General features: G+C 41.1%; 1 protein-coding gene across 1 annotated transcript in view; it reads right to left on the bottom strand.

Annotated features, from left to right (window-relative positions):
* SMAP2 (small ArfGAP2) overlaps positions 1 to 25,270 on the bottom strand; it is a 41,301-nt gene that overhangs the window by 2,804 nt on the left and 13,227 nt on the right. The window contains exons 2-9 of the mRNA XM_054572044.1: positions 10,539 to 10,672; positions 8,993 to 9,078; positions 7,936 to 8,014; positions 5,036 to 5,122; positions 3,935 to 4,016; positions 2,824 to 2,933; positions 1,864 to 2,029; positions 1,110 to 1,426 (exon numbers count right to left, since the gene is read on the bottom strand). Coding sequence (XP_054428019.1) covers positions 1,110 to 1,426; positions 1,864 to 2,029; positions 2,824 to 2,933; positions 3,935 to 4,016; positions 5,036 to 5,122; positions 7,936 to 8,014; positions 8,993 to 9,078; positions 10,539 to 10,672 — 1,061 coding nt within the window. The remainder of the gene's footprint in view (positions 1 to 1,109; positions 1,427 to 1,863; positions 2,030 to 2,823; positions 2,934 to 3,934; positions 4,017 to 5,035; positions 5,123 to 7,935; positions 8,015 to 8,992; positions 9,079 to 10,538; positions 10,673 to 25,270) is intronic.

The raw sequence follows: 25,270 nt of genomic DNA, 5'->3' as shown, positions 1-25,270 counted from the left end.
GCTACAATTTTTAGTGGTAATTTTTTTGTAAAGAAGGCTTTCCCTCCCTCTATCCCACACCCATTTAAAAATATATATTACTATGGACTTATGGATTTTTTTTCCTGCAGTGTGTTATAATTCATTAGCGCCATTCTTAGTTCAAGAGCACCCTCTTCCGTTGGCATAGTGAACTGAGTATTTCGCGGAGAGGAGGATGGTTTATTTTTGATTTTGTGATTCTCTTTTCTGCTTCCCTTCACCACCAGGTCTCCAGAGAGCACATTCTCCTCCTCAGCCATCCCATCTCCCCAAGAAGCAGCGCTTTCCAAGGCTACTATCTATAATCCTAGATATTCCGATCCCTTATTTTTGATTCTCCAAATAACCAGAGTCCTTATGTATCAGGTCTCAGACCTCTTCTCAACATGTCTCCAATCAGGGTAGGTCTTTCTCTTCCCAACGGAAGATTTTATTTATTTTCTGTCACCTCTGGTCTCCTGCTCCCTCTCCTCTTTTTTTTTTTTAAATTTATTGGTTTTAGAGAGAGAGAGAAGAAGGGGGGAGACAGAGAAAAGAGAGAGAGAGATCAGTTTGTTGTTCCACTTATTTATGCATTCATTGGTTGATTCTTGAATGTGCCCTGACCAGGGATCGAACCTGCAACTTCGGCATATTGGGATGATTCTCTAACCAACTGAGCTCCCCAGCCAGGGTCCCCCTCCTCTTTTCACAGCCTTCTCTGTGATGTTGGCTCTGCTGGGTTTAGGTGTTTATATGCCAAATGCCATGTAATTTGAAGTCTGCAGTATTCTATCTACTAGACATGGTAGCCATGGTTTTGGGAGGTTTTATTTGTGCTCCTTGTTTATCTATATATGCTATTTTTGTTTTTATTTTGATAAATGCATAGAGAGATCTGAATTTAGGCAGTTACCCTTATTCCACAGGAACCCAGAACTCCGCAGAAAATCTGACTTTGGAAGGGAAAAAAAGCCAACCTAGGCATAAGAATGTCTCTCATGTTATCTCATCTATTGTAAGGATACAAACATTAAGGAGGAGACACAAAGTGAGATGGCCTTGAGGAAGTCTGAAAACTCTTGTCCCAAATAAAATAGGTAGCCTACCTGAGTAAGGTTCCACTGCAGCTGCTGAGCTGGCTGAACCCCATACATAGCCTGGGGCACAGCTGCCATGCCTGCCATGTAGCCAGCCTGCTGGGCGGTCATCATTCCATTTGGCACACCCATCACTGATGCCTGCATCCCACCCAGATAGCCTGCAGGCATGGCCATGGGGGCAACCATCCCAGAAGGTCCTGGCTGAGCAACCATGCCTACTGGTGGGGGCATCATGCTCCCCATGATGCTGTTAGGAGGTGCAACCCCAGGGAAGCTGGGATAGGCTGTGGGGTATGCCATCTGAGCAGGAGCCATGAACATCGCTGCCAAGAAAACATACATACAGATCTGTTAAGAAAGCACATAGTCAGTCCAAAGTGTCACTGCCTACTTCGTTCCTGCTAGAATTTCTCAGGACTACTCAACTCAGAATACTCTTTTACACAGCAAAACAGCTAGGTAGACAGAACCCCTACAAAGCTTGCTACGGTTTACCACCAGTGGGTTTCTGACCTCGCCACTTCCCCTTTAAGGTCTAGATCCAGACCTTGAATCACACGTCACGAAGGTGCGACACCAGACTCCACAGAAGAATCTGCTGATACTTTTTGGCTTCGTAAGAAGTGTCATTCACGTGCAGGCTTGTTTGGAGTACTATGTCACAGTCCCCAAAGCAACTGCCCCATCACATCAAACAATTCCTGCACCTAAGTCCTCGTGTCTGTATCTGGCCCACTGCCATGACCCCCACGGATTCTACCTTGGGCAGGCATCTGGGGTGTCTGGGATCCATACAGCGAGAGGATGGAGTCCTTAGAGAGCTGTTTCTTGCTTGTTTCTTCTGATTTGCTCCCTGGCTCTGGAAACAGGTTCAGGTTTTCAGGAACAGAGCCGGCACTCCCTGCAGTTGGCATGGAACCTACGACCTTCGGGCAAAGGGGGTGGGGGGGGGGTGGAGAATTGGATGGTCCTCAGCAGGGTCTCCGTGAGGACCCCCCTCATCTCTCTGCTGCTTCTCACTTTTGCAATAAGTATTCAGAGCTGAAGTTAATAGCCTCCTGACATTTTTATCATATAAATATCTGAAAACACCTGAGAGTTAAGTGCTGGAACAATACTTTGTTCTTCGACAAAACAATGTGATTTGCTAAAAACAGAAAAATTAACAATAAACTTAAAAAATAAAAGCAGCCTACAAATGACGCAGCCAGAAATAACTGAATTTACTTACTGTCTATCAAGAGGCTAGTCAATATATTTTCTAAACTAATGTTCCCTCATCTATAAAATACCCATTTTGCAGGGCTGTGGTAAAGATTTTAAGTTATAAACGAAATATACAAAAATACCTAGCACTGTATCTGGTACATAGTAAACATTCCACAAATAGTAGCCATCAAATGTTGTAAGTCTTTCACACCTGCAAATTCTCTGGCAATAACTCAGGCTGAGGAGTGGACCTAAAATAGCAGCTTTTACAATCTGGCATGCCTTAGACAGGAGCCCATTCAAAGAGCGCACTCTTCTTGGGCAGGAGGCAATGGAATGAATAGTAACCTTAGGCCGTAACAGAGACAACATAGTGTTAAGGAAAGAATCAAGAACCAAGAAAACCAAAGTTCAGTTCCCCCAAGGAAGCATGGCTTGGTTCCATGATTAAGTTATCAGAATCACTCTTTGCAGAATACTCTCTAAATCCTGAGGAGCCCACGAGACTCACCTGTCTGGAAACCGAAGAAGAGGGGGATGGAACAGAGGCCAAAAGATCTAAATCCTTCTCTAGGGTATTGCTGGTCTTACTGCTTGCAATGGAGCAGGCCACAGGAGCATCTGGAAAGAAAGATTAAAGTTAAAATGCAGCACTGCTCATTAAGCCCGTGCTTTCCTCCTGTAATAGACACAAAGACTGAGAAGACCCATATGCTCCATCATGGACCTGGAAATCTAGGCTTCTGGAATCATCTAGCCCTGGATGGAGCATCAAGAGAGGCCTCACCCTCCATTCTCAAGCACACTCTGCAGAAGTGTGTAGCCCAACTATCGAGCCCAAGGCAGCAGAAACCTAGGCCTGAAGGCTACATCAGCACCACAGTAAGGGGCTGGCTGGCTCCTTTCTGGCTCAGGGACAAAGCTGTATAGGATTGATTTTCAGAAAGAAATTAAAGATCTAGAAATTAGAAGCCTAAGTAGTCAATAACCTCAATCTGCAGAAATGGGCTGAAATAAAGACAACCATCGGTACTGTGAAAGGCAAAGAATAATCAATACTTCTAAAAGGGGTATGGTTTTTAAGACTTGGAGAAAAGTGAGCCCAAGGTAAGGGGTCACCTCAGAAACAGGTTGCACCTGAAAAATGAGAGGATTGGGGCCAGGCTCACCGGGGCTGGTTTAGTGAAAAGTGCTAACATTCACTGAATGCTCAGTACGCGCCAGGCTAGGGACTAAGAGATTTGGAGGCATTATCTCATTTCATCCTTCCAACAACAGCCTTAAACGGAGACTCATCACCCTCCCTGTACAGACAGGAAAGTCATGTTCAGAGGTTACGTGAAACTACCTAATGGCACATAATAAAGTGGCAGAGTTGGGACTCTGGCTCAAAAGGCCATACTCTTAACCACCACACTGTGCCGTCACTCTGAAAACGTCACAGTAACTAACCCCTGCCTGAGCACAACTGCTTAGATGCAGAACAACAGGAAGAACATGAGAGAACACTCTTAGTGACAGAGACACAAACCGAAGACTCCCAGCTCTCCCCATCTTCCCAGGATCAGAGAGAATTCATCAAAATTTGTAAGATTATGGGAGTGGAAAAGTCTAACTCTTACCAAGGCCCAACAAATCCATGACAGGCGCTGTGGATTTCGGGGAGCTTTTCCGAGGTAGCTGTGGATCTTCTTTTTTCTGTGGCTAAGGTGAAAATATGTTATAAAAAGAAAATAAGCAGGTGTTTTGAACACTTTTTTCCCCTCTCCACTGTAAAGCCACAGGTACTCCTGTGGTATGGTTGCTGTTATTCAAAGAGAGCTATCAAAGAAATAAAACTCAGGAAGTGTCAGGTGAAGAATCAGGAGGCACAACTGCATAACTCAAACCTAAAGTGAAAAACAAAGATATCATCTGTGCTTGTTTGGCTTTCTGAAGAGACAGATCTGCTGAAAGCAAGACAATCACAGATCAGGGATCCGACAGAAGCAGCAGTTTTTGGTCCCAGGAAAAACAAGACTAAAGCAGGTATCTGATGGTAAAAAAGCCAAGAGCTAACAAGTCTCCCAGTGATTAGAAAACCTTTAATACTAAAAGGGAGATCAGTCTAAAGATTACCTAATTCACCCTGCCAATATCACTAATGACTGTGTTCTTTAGACAGTGTGCATTCAGAATGATGATAAAATGCCCTTCCCTAAGCAAAGAGTAAAAAGTCCTCTCTCCTAAGATGCCATGGTCTGATATTGGAGTATCTACTACTACAGCCACAGTATGTCCTGTGGAAAGAAACGGTGTCTAGGTCAATATGACAGAGCAAGAATATAGGACATGATTGTTCAAAATGGATCAGTATGGCCTGGCTTCTGGACTATTCTTAAGTGCAACAGGAAATGAGGTACAGAAGGTCTTACAAGAGGAGAACTAAAGTAGGGGTAACATTCATTCAGAAGGTGTCACTGGCCTTGACATTCTGGCATGGAACATGCCTCTTGTTTACATGGGACAGATGCGGTTCCCAATCTGCCATCTGGCCCAAAGAGAAGCAGTTACAGAGCAGATGAGGCCACAATAAGCAACGGGAAAGAAGCGGACCTGGCAGCAGGCGACCTAATCCCAATGCAGAACCCTTCAGTCCCAGGAGCTATCAACCCCACAGCCCTCTCCCACACGTATAAACACACCTGAGGCCATCCACACAGCGCAAACACTTTCCCACTTACCATTTTCACTTTCTCAAAGACAACAGGTTCCACTTTTTTCTCTGGAGCTGGCTCATTCCCTCTTTTCCACTTGTCATCTTTTTCTTTCTATGATGATGTTACAAACAAGACAAAGAACACAGGCCCAGTGGTGACTAACAGTCTGATAAATTATTATTCCACATGTCCAAAAAGGAAACAAAAAAACTCCCTATTGAGTCTGATGCAAAAGTCAGACAAGCTTGGGTGTTTCCTGGTGTGGGGCATGAGAGTGGGCCTGGTCCCCTTTAGCCTCAATGCTCTACGAGGCATCTTTCAACTATCTGGAGCACCTGCCCTCCTTGTTCTGTCTTGTGACACTTGAAGTGTGCGGTTTAGGCTATCGACAGCGGGTTAAACATTTCGCCCCTCTGCTGCCCTTTTTTGAGTCAAGTTTAACTTGCTCATTCTTGGACGGGGCCCCCCCACCTTGGCACACACCAGTGAAATAAGTTCATGTACAGACTAGCCAATATCCTTTGTGATTTTATAAATTCAATTGTGAGTTCTCTCAATCTTAACCTATTTTTTAAAAACTCAGGAAATAAACTGTAATTTCAAGCTTAGTGATTAGAAAAACAAAAATCAAAGAAATAAGACCAAAAAAAAAAAAAGAGTATAAGGGTTCATGTATCCCTTTCAGGGTATCCTGAATGAGATGCCTGTATAAAACCAAAAAGCACATAAAAAATAAAATATCAGAAAGTCTCTCAGTTTTTGTTACTTTCAGAGGTAGTGTCATTATACTTTCACAGGTGTTATTGGTCACATTTTAAAAATCAAAATAACATTTAAATGTAAACCAGAACCACAAAGTAAACTCAGGAACATAGGCACCTGAAAGGAATTATAGCATACATGTGAAAATGTTCAACCTTGCTAATGATCAAAAAGTGCAAATTAAAATGCATTTTTTTTTCCTAAAAGAAAGACTTTACTAATACCTAATGTTGGTAGAGAGGAAATAAAACCCATACTCTGATACAACGCTCAGAGGACAATATAAAGCAGCACCCCTTCTGGGAAGTATGTTGGCAAAAGTGTGAAAGACAAAAACTGAAACCCGTTGACCTAGATAATACCATATCTTCTAATATATTTTAAGAAAATAATCCAAAGAGTGGAAAAGTTCATATGCACCAAGACATTCACCCCATAATTATTTATGCTGAAAAACATAAATCACACCTCTATGCCACAGAAGAAAAATGGTGAGATAAATTGTGATCTAAGTACATCAAATAAAAAAAAATTAAATACTCTTTTGGTAAACAGGAGGTATTTCCTTCCTAAATGAAGATACCCAGTGAGTAAAACAGGCCGCTCTCAGGAGGAGACTATCTGTCCTAACACAGCAACGCCTCCCTCCCCCTCCATCTTCACGGTTACCTCAGACGCCCTTTTCTGAGCTCATCTAATGCCACATCTTCAGGTACAATGCACACAGGTAGCAAACAGACCACAGTTTGCTACAAATAAAAAGAAGTGTATGTGTTCTGGTTTCAAATCCTTTTTGATATGCCATGCAGGCCACGGCTCTACACTGGGGTAGTCTTCCTTGGAGCAGTTACGAGAACCGCCAGGTCCCTCTTCTGGATGACTATGAGGTCAGAGTCCTTCATGCCAAGTCGAGAGGAATTATCTTTACCTAATTACAAATTGTACCTTGCACTTATTTGCCTGCATTGTTAATGCCCTTTCACACGACATTAAAAGATCAACTTGGAGCTTTAAATTATCTGGAAGGGCTTAGAGCCACATGTAAACTTAATGATTTCACAAACTATTGCATCCTCCACTAAAATAAATAACTAGACGTGTCATGGGTAAAAAGGACCTGTGCTAGAATACAAGAATCCCACACTTTCTATTCTTCTGTGTGGCTCAAGAAAATAGTCAGTTATACCTAAGCAGATTTACTGTAGAACCTTGTCACCAGCTCTCTAGATAGTCATATTCACTGGTTCTTTATTTGTCAGTAATCGGGCTTTGTTCTTCGAAACCATGTAATATTTCCTCCTGTACGTTATACTTGTCCTAGTTGTCATACATTATATTTCAGATTCCAACCACTTGCCTAGGATGGAAAGTGTACTTGACAACTGATAGTCTCCTTCCAAAACCCTTCTCAGGAAAAAGGCCCCCAATGCAATCAGTCCATTGATACACAGGAAATATATGCTGGTCAAACTGAAGAAAATTGGTGATTTAATTACACTTAATTTTGTTGACTTGATTTATGGAAAAAAATATTCATGTATGTATGTATGAAGGGTTTGTGTTTGTGCATATATAAATAATGTACATATAATATATATGCACACATATACATACAGATGTATATGCATATATTCTATTTGATCCCATATGCCCAACATGTCTATCTGAAGAAATAATTTGGAACTGGAAGTCACTCACATCCAAATACAAATCAAGGCAAAGAATTCACTGATCGTTTGCTTTGTCCACCCAAGGCCAAAGATTTCTCCATGATATTTCATGGTCTTGATTCAACAACTGGCTCTTTTCTACTCCTGTATTTTTTAAATGATAGTTTTTTTGTTTTGTTTTAAGATTTTATTTATTTACTTTTAGAGAGAGGGGAAGGGAGGCAGAGCAACATCAGTGTATGAGAGAAACACCAATCAGTTGCCTCTTGCAAGCCACCAACTGGGGACCTGGCTCACAACCCAGGCATGTGCCTTGACTGGGAATCGAACTGGTGACCTTTTGGTTCGCAGGCCAGCACTCATTCCATGAACCACCCTAGCCAGGGCTAAATGATAGTTGGTGAGAATGTTGGTAGCTGTTCTTCATATTCTTATTATGATTAATAAGCAAATTTCTTACTATGAACAAAACTTGAAAGATTTATAACCAACCCTAAGAGCATTGATGTCCAGACTTCGGTCCATGTATTTCTTCTTCTCATATTTATCTCGAATAAATCCCTCAACAGCTCTGTGAAAAGCTTATTAAGGATAAATCAAACAAGTCTTTTCCACAAGATGACTATAAAAGATCAATTTGTATCCCATGGAATATCGTTCTCCTCTCTCCCTCCTGCCTGGTTTCTCCCTACGGCTCCTGCCTCTTCAGATGCAGTTTCCCTAACCAAAACCTTGAAATGCCTCCTTCACGGTTATTGCAGGGAATCCTATTTCCTCTGATTCTCCTTCAGAGGACTGAGAGCAACAGATGGGATTAATTTTCATGTTGACAGCAGAGGAGCCCGTGGCTGCTCTAGAATATAGGTAAAGCAGCAGACAATTGCCTATTTTAGAGCTCTTATGTCAACAAGCCTTAAACAAAGGTAACTGAGCGCCCTTTAAAAATATAAACTTTTGCACCCCACGGCCAGATTCTGATCAGTGGGTCTTCTGCAGGGCCCCAAATCTGCATTTTAACAGGTTCGATCTGCACCAACCAAAATGTAAATTCTCACAAGATGGTCCAGAAAACACATTTCGAGGAAGCACTGCCCTTAGGGGCTTGGTTTTGTGAACTAGGTGCTATCCTATGTTGAGGGGAGGGGGAAAAAGTTATTAATTGGTCAACAATAATTAATTCTTTCACATAAAAAGGCCTTAAAAGTGAATGGTACTTTTGCTGATTCAACACAACATATTAAAGTATTTTTATCATAGCTTCGGAGATCCAAAAACTATTGGAGATGTCACTCACAGAAGAATTCAGTGAAGCTCTGCAGTCTTAATTCCTGAATGAATTTGCCGCATGCGACAGTGCCGTTCTGACACAGAAAGTATACATATGCTTTTTGTAGGTCTTGGTTGCAGGAGAGAGAAAAAACCTAACTATGACTAATCTGCATAGATGAGATCTGACTTTGCTCAGACAGATCATGGGTCCTGAGTCAATGTGACTCTCCCAAATCACCAAAATACCACTCAGTTTTCTAAGTTGCTCCAGAAAAGATACGGGTCTATTTGAGGTCGTCGGAAGGTCTCAGGAAGGTAGGCTTCATAAAGTCGGTTTGCCTTTCCATTCCCCATCTCTTGCATACACTAAAATCAAACAGATGTGGAAAAATGGAATGTCAGACCCAGGAAGAACTGAAAAACTTCTCAACCAATGACAGCACTTACAATTGAAGAACCAACCTAGAGAGTCACAGAACCAAGGTTTAAACTGATGTACTTTGAGTTCCAATCCATGAGTCTCTCTACTTTGCTCCCAACCGTTTGCTCCCACAGTTGTCTTTCTCATCCCCACCACCCATGAGATCCTTTTATTGAAAGATCCAACAAGACTATTTAATTCAGTAATAATTCAAGAGGCCATTTCAAAGTCCGAGGCACAGAGCTACCAATCAACATGTCTACTTGGCTGGCAATAATCAGTGCCTGATGGGACAGGCAACATGCAGGCAGTAACTGCATTTGGGATTTATACTATTAATTAACCTATTCAGCTTTATTACCAATAAATGCGTTTTAACATGTTTTTTAATTTCTTTTATTTTGATTTGAGAGAGAGGGGAAGGGAGGGAGAAAGAAAGGGAGAGAACCATCAATGTGACAGAGGAAGAGCAACTGGCTGCGTTCCATACACGCTCCAACTGGGGGCGAACCTGCAACCCAGGCATGTGCCCCTACCAGGGGTCAAACTGGCGACCCTTTGGTTTGTGGGACGATGCCTAACCTGCTAAGCCACACTGGCCAGGGTTTAACTGGGCTTTTGAAATAGACTCCTTAACACTTGTGGGAGGTAAATCCCAAGATCGTTTAAAATCTTTAAATTTCCAAATACCTCCATGGTATATAACTTCCTTCATAAAATACAGGAAGGTGAACTGAAAAATATTGATATAACTCAATGTTCAGACCTTTAATAAATCTATAAAAACAGCCTAAAGTATTTCTAAAGCCATGTTCTAGTTAAGAATAACCTCTTATTTCTACCGTCAACTTTAGCAACTGGTTTTCTTTGGAGCCACTCTACCACCCCCAGAAAAAAGAGCTTTTTTAAAATTACTGTAAAAAGTTTCAGTGCAGGAAGAGAACAGAGAACAATGAAGCCACATCAAGGTGCAGCTCTGAAGCCAGTTGGACTTTTACTCCCAGCCCACCAACCTAACAGCAAACAAGAGGCACATGTGCATTTTAGCAATAAAATAAGTCTAGGAGTTAGAGGGCTTTTTAAAAAATATTGTTTTTAAGAATACCTAAAACTACAAATGTTAACTCTGCAAATTGCAAAAGTCTTAGAAAACAACCCAAAGAGCCCCCTTTACATCTTCCTGGATCCATGGGGTCCTAAACCATAGGCTAGCTGCATTTTGAAGGAGGTAAAATAAAGGTAGAATAATTTGATTTTAAACAGGAAGACTAAAAGCTTCTCTATTAAGGTATGAGAATTTGACATAAGTGTTTGACAACTAAACTTTCCTTTATCTTCACCGTAGTGCCAGTCTGAAATTCATCTGGAAATACTTGAACTCACTCACTCGGACATCAGTAAGTACCTGAATCTGTTCTTGAGTCCACTGGTCAAGGTTAACTGATTTTACCCTGGATATGTGCACCCCCAGATTCCTGTGGATTCCAGCACATCGAATGCAGATGAACACACCAATGTTCCAGGAGGCCCATCGTGGCCCTGTGAAGGTCAGGAATAGGACAATAAAGTACAAATTAAAACAACATTCAAGGCCCATGCTGTAATATTTAGATTATCAAGCATTTCTGCTAGAACATAAGTGAGAGAACCGTTACCACAATCACCTCTTTATTGGTCTTGTTCATTCCTCCATGGATCAGCTTTTTTGGTTATTGTTTCGTTTTAATTTTTTTAACTGTACCATACAGTGGTTTTTAGTATACAGGGTGAGACAAAGATAGGCTTACAGCTGTTCATATGGAAAGGAATACAATAATTAATAAATAATAATACAAGAATAAACTGTTTCGTGTACCCACAACTGTAAAACTACTTTTGCACCACCCTGTATTCACGCAGTTGTGCAGCCATCACAACTATCCAATTTCAGAACATGTCCACCACCCCCAAGATAAACCTCAAACCCATAGGCAGGCACCCCTCATTTCCTCCCAGCTCCTCCCCACCCCACCCCAGGCCCTGGCAACCATAAATCTAATTTCTGCCTCTACAGACTTGCTATTTCACATAAATGGAATTATACATTATGTGGACATTTTTGTAGAGCTTTTTACAATGTCTGATACTATGAGTGCTGAAATGTAGATGTTAAAATATCATTGCTTAAAAGGAAAATCCTAGGAGAACAGTGCAAAGTTATATCACATTTTACTTAATTAGTATCCTACATGAACAGCCCTCCCTCAAGAAACTTTTCAATGGTGGTAGGGCTTGGATTCACTTTTCCTGCTAGGAAAAAAGATACAGAAACACCATGCCAGCCCAAGGCTTGACCTGAAATTTAAAACTTTGTTTATCCTCCTCTCCCTACCAGGCCTATAAAATATGCATCCAGATTAACTCAATAGGAGAACCTTGGGCTGATGTCCCTGTCTTACCCAACTACAGAATCATCTAGATTCAAGACTATCAAATAAAGATGTTTACTGAATTAAAAAAGAAATCTTAGATTTGTATTTTAATTAAAAATTGTTACATAATCTCCCACTCCCTGCCAATGTTGCTCACCCTAACAATCACTCTGAAAATTATCAAACTCTTCTTCATAATTTTTATACAGGAAAAAGCAACTTATTTTTATATGACATCTGCCAAAGACTTACTGAAAAATGACCAATATTTCCTTCTCCATCATTCCGTTAGGCAGAAATTTACCACATAAAATAAGCATGATGTCAAAGTTAGCAGTTAGAGTAAAGAGGTGAAAGGCAGAAACTGTTTTTTTACAGAGATAAGCAGGACCTTGTGTTTTGAGTAACTAAGGGTAAAGACTCCAGTTCTGCCAGGCACAGACAGTTATTTGGGTGGCCTGCAGGTTTTGACAGCAATTTAATAAAGGAATGCTAGAATCATATGCCAGGTTATTCTTAGAAATTTGAACCCACAGTTAATATCAATAAGAATGTTATTTTTTGACAAAGAAATCCCTCAGACACTATGGCAAATACTACAAATACAGAAGGCTCGAATCCTCTTTATAACCACCAGGTGGTGCCCTCTGCCTGAAATGTTATCCCAATACCTTCTTACTGCTATTATCTCAGCAGGCTCAGATTTATCTTTTAAAAAGACCTTCAGTCCCTTGGAATCCCTAGGCAGATTTGCACAGTTCTGTTGTATAGCTAATAAATGCACAGACGATTCACACACTTCTCCCAGTGGCAGAGAGTTACATACACACAAAACGAAAAACTCAAACAGATATGAAAGAAATTTCATAAGGGCTGTGTGTCTATTGTAGGTAAGAGTTTTCATAAAGGAACTCAGATATGATCTAAGTTATATAGGGTTAAAAATGGGAGTAAAAGTTAATATCTCATGCTTCTTTACCATTTTCCATTTGCCCTACATTCTAGAACTCAAGATAACAGTTAAAATATATTTGTTTGTGAACAAAATCAGGAGCCAAAAACACTCATTAAAAGTAAGCTGTGGAGCACAGGGAATACAGTCAATAATACTGTAATAGCTATACATTACTATGTATGGTCTATACATATATAACTATGTATAGTGTCAGATGGGCACTGGACTTACCGGGGAGATCACTTCATAAGTTAAATAAATGTTTAACTACTATGCTGTATACCTGTAACTAATATAATGTTGAATGTCAACTGTAGTTGAAAGAAATTTTCTTTTATTTTTAAGAGTTAAATTAGAACATGACACACCTAAGACAATCACTCAGTCTAGCACATTTTCTGCTGCCCCAAGCCGGAGTAAAGCAGAGAACCCGCCCACAGCGAACTGCCTCATAGTAGAGTCTGTATTGGGAAGACGGAGACCAGAGGCGGAAAGAATCCCAGCCACTCTCGCTGAGGAAGATACACAAAGCCATAAAATAGAGTCTGGAATAAACTTCAAGAATCATACTAATTGTATGATCTATGTGGTCTGTCCAGAAAGTAGCCAGCCAAGTGGTATGACAAATAGAGACATTTATTGAAGAATATACAAGACATAAGAAGCATTCTACACAATGATGCCTCTTCAATGATGTCCCTTCAAAGTAGGAACCTTGGGACCTCACACAGCTCTCCCAGCATCTCTTCCACTATTCAAAATATGATCTCACCTATAAGAGGAATCTAATGAACAAAATAAACCAACGAACAAAATAGAACCACAGGCATGGAAACTCGGAACAGAATGACAGTCACCAGAGGCAAGGGGAGTAGGGGATAAGGTGGAAAGAAGGGGAAGGAACTAGTTAAAGGACATGTGTGAGTGACCCATGAGTGTCCACGGACACGGACAGCAGTGTGGGGATTGCCTGTGGGAGCGGGCGGGGGGCGGTGGACTGGGCAGAGATGGGCAAAGGGGGAAAAACTGGGACAACTGTAATAGAGTAAAAATAAAAATCTTAAATAAAAAACTATTTTAAAAAAAGAGTTAAATTATAACGTTAGTTGTGGAATGTTAGTTATGCTGTTGGCTCCCTGGAGAAGGTGATTCCCAGTCACCTAAGCCACCATCACAACTGTGGAATTTCTCCAGATCCCATTCCAGAGACTCTGCCTCTGAGGAACGCAAGACTAAGACCTGATATTTTGGAGCTACTAACAAGACCTCAATACAGAAATACGGGCAATGATACTTCCATGGAAAGTCGGGAGGGCCTCCTCTGCCCCTCCCACATCCCCCCTACAACCTTTCCCCAGGGAAATAATGATAGTTCTACCTGCACACTCAGCCTCCTTTAGTTTTAAGCCACTAGATTTATTAGTCAATGGCTGCATGTTCCATAAAAGATTCTGAAACTGGAGAAGAAAAAATAAGAAACTAAAGTTACTTATATGGCTGAAAATGTGGGAAAATTGTGGCATTATTAAAAGTACAATCTTTGCAGCCAGATAAAACTTAGGTTTGTGTGTCAGCGCCACCAATGATTAGCTGTATGGCCTTCAGAGAGATACTTAAACTTCCTAAAGTCTCAGTTTCCTCGTTTATAAAATGTACACAATGACATCTACCTCACAGTGCTCAGAATGTAGAGGGACAGTAATAAAAGAGTAACAATATGGTATTTATGGTATAGAATGAGATTTCCAGAACCCATCTCCAGTTCATCCTCTTCATTGATAAGGGCGGGTGAAATCATTCGTATGGATATACCAACACTCTGCACAACTCCAGAGAATGCTTCTTGTTAGACAGGAATGAGTTCCAGTTCCAAAATGTCAGGACAAAAGTTGGCTGACTGAAAAGAAGAAAGAAGGAATTTAACCTGGATCTAATTCCCAAGCCTTGTAGAAAACATGAAATTTTAAGCAGCTTTCTTACTCTCCCTCAAAATGATCCTTGAAAATGCACTATGTAAACCCCCAGCTGTTTCCCTGCTCTGCTACATAGCCCGCGCTGCCCTTGTGCCCACACAGGCCTCCACCGCACACACCGAGGACGGCCCAAAGCTGTCTGCCTGACATGCTCCGATTCCACAGCACCTGGTATTGCTGCTACAAGGCCAGACTACCTAAATCTGGTTCACTTGCAAAGATAAACCAATTGTTCAATCCACACCTGTTATGGCAACCAAGAGAAAATACAGAAGATACTATTTTGAAGTTGAAAATATTGACTCTGAGAGACAATATTTCGAACGCTTTTGAAAGCAGAGGATAGACAAGTGATATTAATTGGTAGTGATAAGCACAACACAAGAGCAAGATCATGGCTCAGGAGGCATAAGCAATATAAAACATGATATAACATACAGGCCCTCACTGCTATGGCTCGGTGGATTGAGTGCTGGCCTGTGAACCAAAGGGTCACTGGTTTGATTCCTAGTCAAGACAAATGCCTGGGTTGTGGACCAGGTACCCAGTAGGGGGTGCGCAAGAGGCACACTGATGTTTCTCTCCCTTTCTTTCTCCCTCCCTTCCTCTCTTTCTTAAAAATAAATAAATAAAATCTTTTAAAAAATTAACATACAATCGCTGCAATAAGGAATCAACGAAAATAAAGAAAATATATGGATGTGGTAGAAGAATTAAGACTGTAGTAAGTACCAGCACCAGGGAGATGTGGGCTTACACTGACAAATACACTGGACTTTCATTCTGATGTCTCTCTAGGGCTTATGACTTGTTTTGTAAAATGGAAAGCACAGAAGTAATATCCAATTTATATTCAAATTCTGGACAGCTTCTACTGTCCAGTAACTTCTGGTGCTCTGCTGCAAATTTTCTCATGCTACTAACACTTCCCCCACGACCAGAGCTGATAGGCTTAAAAGGATTCTGGGCATGAGAAGTCACTAGAGACAAGAGCTAGAGGGTTACAGATAGAGCATGAACCTACTACTATAATAATTACAGGTCGATGGTTTCTAACCTATGGAGTGCCAAACAAAGAAATGTTGAGGGGGGAAAAATGATATATTTTAAAATCAATGTCCGTATGTAGACTTGCTGGCATCATGCAGCTGTTGAAAAGCTCTTCAACAGAAGAAAGGTCAAGGGTGGGAGAGAAAATCTCTTCCATCTTACATCCAAGCCCTGTTGAATCTACTTTGGAAACTTTCCCAGAATCTATCCATCTCTGTCTAGACCTCTCATCTCTCACCCATAACAAGTTGTTCTTTTAGCATTATTTGAGTATCTACTACGTGCCAAGCGCTCCGTCTGCTAGTTATTATAGATACAAAGGCAAAGACAGTAAAGATGAGATTCCCAATTCAAAGAGCTCACGGACTAACAACTAACTGGTCTCCACACTCCCACCGGAACCTTCCTAAAACACGTATCTGTACAGGTCAGGCCTCCAAGCATAAACCTTCCACGTAGTCTCATACACACAGGTGAAAATGCAAATGCGTGCAAGCTTTCTAGGCATATAACAAACTGAGTTCTCTCTCACCACAAAACCTGCTCTTCCTCTATTTTTCTCCACCTTAATGAAGTACACCTCCAACCACTCAGATGTATCTATCAGTCAGAATTTTATAAATCATCTTTGATTCCTCTCTCCTTCAACCCTCATAAATCTATGCCATCACCAAAGCCAAAACATCTCTCAAGTCAGCATCTCCTCTCCACGTGCAACACTGCTTCTCTAACTCAAAGTCACCGGGTCTCCTGGACTGGTGCAATGATCTCCTAAGGTCTCTCCGCTTTTACTTTTACATTTCCTTTTCCTCCAACCCCGAACGAAAACCATTCTCCACACAACAGCCTGAGCTCTTAAAGCAGCAAACGTAACCTTGTCACTAAGTTGCTCAAAACCCTCCCATAGAAGGCTTCCTCCTGTCACCGTTGCACTGTTGGATTAAAGCATAAAGTCCTTAACATGGCCTCCAAGGTCTTACATGACCTGGCCATGCCTACTTCCCCAGCCTCTCAACTCTGACGACACCAGCGTTCTTTCAGTTCCTCAAAGCACCAACACGTTTTTTACTTAGGGCTTTGGGCCTTTTTACATGCTGTTCCCACTGCCGAAAAAGCTCTTTCCCCAACCACCGTCCGCCACCTGCAGCCTGGTCAGCTCCTATGTGTCACAGAGGTCTCAGCTACCAAGTTTCTTTCCTTGGCCCCTCAGTGTAGGTCAGATTATAATCTCTCCTCCACCTTTTCTTCTTGTTTTTACCTTTTATTATGGAAAATTTCAAACACACCCAGGCAGAGTATAATTAACCCCCAGCTTCAGCAATTATCAATCTCTGACCAATCTGGTTTCAGCTGTACTCCCACCAGCTTTCCCTCACCCCCAACCTTGCAATATTTTGAGGCAAATCCCAAATATCACACCATTTCATCTGTATATACTTTGGTATATATCTCCAAAAGATAAGGACTTTTTAAAGATTATAAACTTGCATTTACCCTTCCCCTTTTCTATGTTGTACCACACTTTATCATATAGTTACTTGACTGTTTAACATGTCTTTTCCACTAAACTGTAAGTGCCACAAGAGCAGTTAGCGTATCTGTGACATTCACTGCCATATTCTCAGCACGCAGCACAGGTCCTTGCACATTGCAGTGAGGCAAAATTTGTGTAAACACTCGTTAAAAGTAAGTATAGCCTTTGACTCCTCCTCCCACCACTTGTAAGAATTCACCAGGGAAACAAGTGGTTCAGTGCACAAAGAAATATATGAAGAATGTTCTAATAAGAATTAGAAACATCATCACATTACATGAAGGAATTATGGTATCACTACAATAGAGAAAGATTTTGTAGCTCTCTATTTAATATAGAAATATCTCCATGTTATATTAATTTTAAAAGCCAGTTTTAAACCAGTATGCACAGAACAATGCCATTTTTGTTTAAGAATGTGAATAAACATATATGTATGCACAGAAAAAAATGTCTGGAAGGATATATGTAAGATAGTAAAAGCTATTATTTCTGGGTAGTTGGGTTATGAAATGTCTATTTTCTATATTTTTATATACTTTCTGAATTGTTTGCAATGAGATTGTATTGCTTTTGTAACAGTAAAAAAAAAAAACAAACAGTACAGGTAATTTAAAAACCAACACCACCACTGCCCATGGCTCTTTACTGGTGCAGAAGTTGAAACTCCTTCACACGACACAGGAAGCCCTTTAAGAGCCTGTGCTTTGCACATGCTGAGCAAGTCATCATTCTGAACATGCCATGCACTCATACCTCTTCACCTATACCACTCTTCCTACCCAGAACGGCTTTCTCCCCCATTCCCTGCTTGACAAACTTCAAAATGTGGTCCACTGTCAACTCTTCTGTGAGATCCTCCAATGGAATAAATCTTGACCTTCTCTATGGCTAACAGTCCCCTGTATGCTTTGCTCTTCTAATACTTAATATCTTATAATCAGTTGCTTACAGGTCTCTCTTGTCCTAAATAGACTGTGAGCTCTAGAAAGCAAGGACCATGCCCCTTCGCCACTTATCCCAAACACTTAACACAATGCTTGCAAATAGGACACACAAAATATATATTTGTTCAATGAATTCATCGATAAGAAAGATAAAAGTAAACCATTGATTCCTGTTTTGGGAGAAGAAGTTTTCAAACCCCTCAAAGGCAAAGCTATCACACAGAAAAGGGACTGGTTTACTCAGGTGAGGCTCCCAGTGCAGAAAGAGCCCCAGTGAGTGGAAGTCGATTTTAGCACACTCTGGGGAAGAATTTTCTAACAACTACGGTCGTGTGAAAACAAATGAAGTATATCCAGAACGAGTAGAAGCCTGGTATGTGCAGATGTTCAAGCAGATGCTAAATGACACTCTCAGGGATGGCAGAGAAATGATCTCTGCACAGTGAGCCCTAGGGTCCTTCTACTACTGCGGTTCTACTAGCTGATTTGTAGGTAACTTTTAGGTCCCTTCCTGTTTGGCATTCAGTGAATGATTCTGAAAATGCAACACAAAATAATTAATTTAAAAAGATGTTAGGACTTGATGAACCTAAAAAACTGAATCAGATTCAGTTCATTGAGCCTGTGACTAGTTTAAATGACATAACAAAAAACTGGCTTGCATGTGATAGACACATAAGGTAGAACCTATTGGGGTTGAAAACACATAATACAGCATTCAGGTGATGTATTATAGAACTGTATGCCGGAAACTTGTGTAATTTCATTAACTAATGCCATGCCAATAAATTCAATAAAAAAAATAAAAATAAAGAAGGGAGGCCAGAACTTCAGTGATTTCCAAAGCCTCCATTAGATTTATACTATACTTAGGTTGCTGCAGAACAAGTCACAACCTGGACGTGAGCTGTAGTCACTGAAGGAGCAGCTATTGAAGGATGGCGGCAGGGATAATATTTCATTTGGGGTTGAGGAAGGGGCTCCTAATGCTACATTTGTCAAAGTATACAAAATACAAACATGCTACAGGTCACATTTTAAAATAAAGAACCTGTGGTTTCTTATACATTCTTTCTAACTTGTTGTGTTGTTTCTACTGAACTCTAGTTGTATAACATCAGTTTAAAATAAAATTAAAGAGGAAGTGGATCATTTTTTTTTTTTAAATGAAGGTGTAAGACACAGGAGTGCTTAATAAGTATCTCTACATTAAGCAGCTAAGTCATTTGTATTTTGGTGCTTTTAAGGACAGGTTGGCCCTAACTAACGTGGCTCAGCAGGTTGGGCGTCATCCCACAAACTGAGACGTCACAGGTTTGATTCCCGGTCAGAGCATATGCCTCGGTTGCAGGCCAGGTCCCCAGTTGGGGGCGTGCGAAAGGCAACCAATCGATGCTTCTCTCGCACATTGGTATTTCTCTCCCTTCTCTCTAAAAATAATAAAATCTTAAAAAAGAAAAAAAAAGGACCAGTTAGCTTGTGGCTGGCATAACTATATGGAGAGAAATAATTTAGGCTTTTCTTTCTTCACAAAAGAAGTAGGAAAATCTGTATGAGACATTGATTATAAGAGTTTGAGCTGGCTGAAGTGCAGGTCACTTTGAGGTCTGTACAGTATATATCTTTAGTTCTGAAAGTAAAGATTTTATATTAGTCAAGAGGATCTTAAAGCTAAATAAGGGGAAACACTGATGGCTGATAAAGAGAAAGGAAAATATTTAAACTTATAAAAAAATAAAGGAACAGTTTTATGTGCTAAGAAAACTGACAAAAAAATAGAATCTGGGCTATCTTTTCCCCTTCTATTTTTACCCATGATTCACTTTTTTTTTTTTCAAGACATAGAGCTGCGTATCATACTTGACTCATAATCATAAGGGAGATAATTATGCTCTCTGCCTGTATTACATGGCCATTGTACTATTTCAACCTGGACCTTTTCTCTATCATATCAACAGTTAAGAATTCCTAACATGGACACAGGGCCTCACGCCCTGCGCAGGATGCCTGCGTCCCAAACTGCTGTTCAAGGATACGTTCTGCATGTTGAGATCTCTCACTCCATAGAAGCAACTAGGTCATCTTTAAAAAAAAGTAAAAATAAAAATAAAAAACAAAAGGAAGAATGTAAATCAACAAACTCTAATTTGAAAACAGGGCTTAAATTCTCTTTGACTTGACCTGCCCTTAACTCTAATACAAAAATTAGGAGTCAAAGTGAAGAAGCAGTATTTGTTTTAAGAACCATTTTAATGCCAATTACCTCAGTTCTACTTCTTACATCCCTCGACCCCATGATTCACTACAACGAACACACAGAAACCCAAGTGCCATCCTGGAGCATTTAAAGAGGGCTGACAGGTATGTTTACCAGCCTACTTTCACTTGTACAAAAATGAATTCACCTAGTCCCCTATTCCAAAATAACAATAAACAGTAACTTTCAACTTCCGTAAGTACAACATTTTAAGGAACCATGAGACCAAAATAAGGACTTACTCAACCTTTGGTCTCAGAATGTTCTGCAAGAGAGGTCCCTTTCTGTCTGGCCCATCTCACAAGAATGTTGTTTCCTTTTGTCAGAAAGAGACAGTCAACCTGGCCCACGTGACTCAGGGGGTTGGGAAAGGTCTCCAGTTTGATTCCTGGTCAGGTCAGGTCCCTGGATTGCAGGCCTTGTCCCCTGTCAGGGCATGTGCAAGAGGCAACTGATTGATATTTCTCTCACACATCAATGTTTCTCTCCCTCTCTTTCTCCCTCCCTTCCCACCTTAGAAAAGGGGGTGGGGGACACTGTCCACAAATACTGACTGAACTATGTCAAGAACATATAATGAAACTTTGCAGAGAATTAATCAAGGAGGGAATTTACTGCTTAGAAATAAAAAAGATGCCCGGGCTGGTGTGGCTCAGTGGATGGAGCGCTGGCCTGTGAACTGAAAGATCGCTGGTGTGATTCCCGGTCAGGGCACATGCCTGGGTTTCAGGCCAGATTCCCAGTTGGGGGCATGTGAGAGTCAACCAATTAATGTTTTTCTCCTTCTCTTTCCCCCTCCCTTCACCTCTAAGAATAAATAAAATATTTTTTAAATAAAATAAAATAAAATAAAATAAAAACAATGTAAAATAGCAACACCACCACCAGCTAAACTTAGTAATATTTTTATTAGTTTAGCCCTAAATTCATAGATTTAGGGAAATTGACTTCATCTAATTATTTGGTTTTTGTTAAATGCTCCCACGAGAGACTAGTATAAAAGGGTGATACAAACTGCTGGATCTCCAAGTGGGAAGCCCCACTTTTCCTGGAGAATTTTGAGTTTCACCTGGAGGACAATGTCTCGCATGCCAGCATCCTCGGGGAGGGGCCTGGGTGCCTGCCTGCTGAGGAACGCGGGAAAGAGCCCTAAGCGAGCAGCAGCCCAGGAAGGCTAGTTGGGCTTTTATCTCTAGGTCAAGTTCTCTAGAGAGTAAATTCCTGCATGGTGGATCCTTAGACAGCACCTCGCACATGGAGGAGGGCCTAGTGCTGAGAAAAAAGAAATCAGGCAAGGTAATTAAGAATCTGCACCTGCACTGGTCCTATAAAGCTAAGGCACAGAGATCTCAGGACTGTGAAGTGGAACAGGGACTGGGAAAAAGCCAAGGCAAGGTCAGCAATTAAAACTTAAAAGGGTGACTGTTTTTGAATTTCATATATTTTGCGGTAAATTCCCCTTTTTGCTCCCCCTCTGTACTCAAGGTTCTAAACAGTCTTAACAGGGCTAAGGGGGAAGACCAAAGGAAGTGACTGGTGTCCAGACGTGAAGCAGAGCTTTAGAGCAGAAGCGGCAACGCGATGAGCGCTCCATTGACCCCAAGCGCCACCCAAAGTGGGAGAGAGAAGCAGGACACACAGGGGCCACCGGGGCAACTTTTCATCTTTACTTGTGAATTCCCCTTCCTGAATTCATATTTTGGAGGTTCTCCATTTTGCCCAATAAGGAAAACTGGACTACTTACACGCTGCCGATCAACTGAAGATCTCTCACAATGGCTTTCTTAGGGGGTTGGGGGGAGGTGCTACTCCATTTGTGTAACATCATTTTGTGAAAATCTTGCCCACCTACTTTCTCCATCCTATTTAACTCCCATAGCACTCTGTTGTTCTCCTGCGACACTCATCTATAGCTGTTCTGTTGTTGGGTTCTATTTTTGTTTTTATTTTTGTGAGCTCCTTTAGGTAACAACTGCCTAATTTAGTATTAAAAAAAAAAAACAAAACACGAAACTAGTGTATTTGTCTTATGTGAACTCGAGATTCAAATTACTCAGAAAATCATCCAAAGGTAATTGAAATATCTTACACAGAAAGTTGGGAGAAAGAGTGCCCTTAATATTCCTTGTCTCGGGCTAGCCCATGATATTTTGGCTCTAGCCAATTTCCTGTGCACAAAGACTCTGCTTAAAGCATTTATGAATAAGCTAGAAGAGTGGCGGCTAAGGCATGGCTTCTCTGAAAAGGGGCGGGAGGAAATAAAAAATAGCTGCTTTCACTGGGAGCAGGAAGGAGATTATTTCATTAGGAGCTAAACAGCGAGACTATCTCAGTACAAACAATTGTTTGGCTTGAAGGCTCTATGTGGCCAATTACTCCAACAAAGGCTCAGCTGGAATGGAACCTGGAGCTTGCCAGGATCGAGGGATAGGGACTGACGCAGGCTCAAGTGTCAGCTTCATCACGGCCTTGGGCTCCGAGAGCATCTGGCGAGGATGCTCACAGGACTCACTCTACCCCACCAGTAAACAGCACCATTCTGCACCCAACCAGCCAATTATGTAAGTTTAAAAGAGATGAAGAAAAGATGGCATTGGGGCAAATGCAAAGTTATTCAACCTAAAACTGACATTTTATAGCAAATGTAACAAGTATAAAAATTAGCTCTCACAAGGGAATTAATTCACTTCAATCACTGTCTCAATAGCTAAGGGCAGGCTTGGGGAGGGAGTGTGCAGGGAGGGATTGCTGAGCGAAAAGCCAATCATTTCAAAGTCTGCAGGTAGACCTGAGATGTCAAAGCTTGACATTATAATTAAACTAATTTTCCCATCAATCATGGTCTCACTTCAGGTAACAAACGCTAAATCTAACTTGGTTCTCTAGAAGTCACTTTCTTCACTCCTTGGGGACACTGAGTTCTTAACATTTTTAACATCACTTCAAGTTAAAGCCTTAACTTCCTCTTTGCAATAACCAGTATCTGCTTTTTATTCCGAAAAATACTGAAGATGCAAAGTAAGCCTGCCCACTGGGGTATGTATATCTTTAAAAGAAGCTACTGACCAATGAGAGCGCTCTTCATTTCCCAACCCTAAGTAGGTAATAAGCAAAAGAGGAACAATGCAAAAATGGAGATTAAAAATAGCCCACGAACAGTGCCACTCTCTTCCCTCTATAGCAGTGATATCCACCAAATCAATTTTCCCAGGGGCAACGTCAGTGTCTGGAAACATTTTTAGTTGTCACAACGGGCAGGAGGTGGTGGAGTACTCCTGACATCCAGGGAGCAGAGGCCGGGGACGCTGCTGCCGCCCTGCAGCGGGCAGGACAGCGCCGCAGGAAAGAGGCATCCAAAATGTCAAGAGGACCCAGCGATTCCACTTCTAGGAATATATCCGAAGAAACCCAAAACACTAATTTGAAAGAACATATGCACCCCTGTGTTCATTGCAGCATTATTTACAATAGCCAAGATATGGAAGCAGTCCAAGTGCCCACCAGTAAATGAGTGGATAAAAAAGCTGTGGTACATTTGCACAATGGAATACTATTTGGCCATAACAAAGAAGGAAATCTTACCCTAGTGACAGCACGGGCAGACTTGGAGAGCATTATGTTACGGAAAATGAGCCAGTCAGAGAATGACAAGTGCCATATGATTTCACTTACATGTAGAATCTAATGAACAAAATAAACTGAAAAACAAAACAGAAACAGATTCATCCATACAGAGAACAGACTGACAGCTGTCAGAGGGGAAGGGGCTTGGGGGACCAGGTGAAAAGATTAAGAAAAGAAAAAAAAATCATAGACACAAACAACAGTATGGTGATTACCAGAGAGGTGGGGAAGGCAGAAGAAGGTAAAAGGGGATAAATGGTGATGGAAGGAGACTTGACTTGGGGTGATGAACACACAATACGATATACAGATGATATATTGATATACAGATGATATATATAGAATTGTACACCTGAAACCTACATGCTATTAACCAACACCATCCCAATAAATTCAATAAAAATTTCTTTAAATCTTTAAAAACTTAAAAAATGGACTTCTCTTTGGCTAGTGCCATTAATGTTTTATTCTATGCAGCATAATAAAGATCTTCATATTAGGAATAAAAAAAATGTCAAGAGTGTTGAGGTTGAGAAGTCTGGCTCTAGAGGAACCATTTATAAGCCACTGAGTTCTAAGCATGTGAGATATAAGAATATACCAGTTCTGTGGAAAAGCCTCTTCTCTTGTTCTGTAACAAACAATTTAGAGTACAGAATTCCAAAATTGTAAAGAACCTTAAGGGTTATCCATTCCAAGCACAGTTGGAGAAACTAAGGCCCAGAGAGGTCAAGTCATTTACCCAAGTTCACAGAAAAAATCATCAGCTTGACTGGAGTTAGAACCATCTTTATACACCCCAAATGTGTGTTATACATACTAGGTGATGAATAATGGTCACTAAATTGTTATGCTGTTCTTTAAGTGTTCTTTTCTATTCCAATACCCAATTCACTCTGCTGCTGGGAAGCCCAACATCTGCGACTGCGCATAAAGGCTTCTTCCCCATCCACGTTCCTCCTCCTCAAAGGAAGGCTAGAAGTGAAGAAGAGTGTAACATACTACAGCTCAAGAACACGTGGCCAGGCAGAAAGGGTTTTTCTGTTGTTTAAAGGGAAGCTCATGGCTTTCACCCAGGCAGCGGCTTTACACAAAACCTTCTGAGTCAGCAAATGGATGCTTGTGCAAGACCACGAACATGGGAACTTCTCTCCACAATGGCGTGTGGCAGCTTTCCTAACACATCAGAGGAGTCCCAATGGATGGCAAACACACAGAAAATCGGTGCCAGGTTAACCGAATCACAAGAATATCCAAACAAGCTAGAGACCTTCATTTCTAAACAAACAGCAGAACAGAAATGAATTCTGGGATCAAAGTACAGATGGTTAGTCCAGTGGCATGCTGTATGTTAGCCAGCAACAGAGCCCTGGCTACAGGGAAGAG

The sequence above is a fragment of the Pteronotus mesoamericanus genome, unplaced genomic scaffold, assembly GCF_021234165.1.
Source record: "Pteronotus mesoamericanus isolate MK-2021 breed Mesoamerican mustached bat unplaced genomic scaffold, CSHL_Meso_final contig_221, whole genome shotgun sequence".
Lineage (NCBI taxonomy): Eukaryota > Metazoa > Chordata > Mammalia > Chiroptera > Mormoopidae > Pteronotus > Pteronotus mesoamericanus.
Note: the sequence above shows the minus strand (reverse complement) of the source record. Positions and strands in the feature narration are given on the sequence as shown.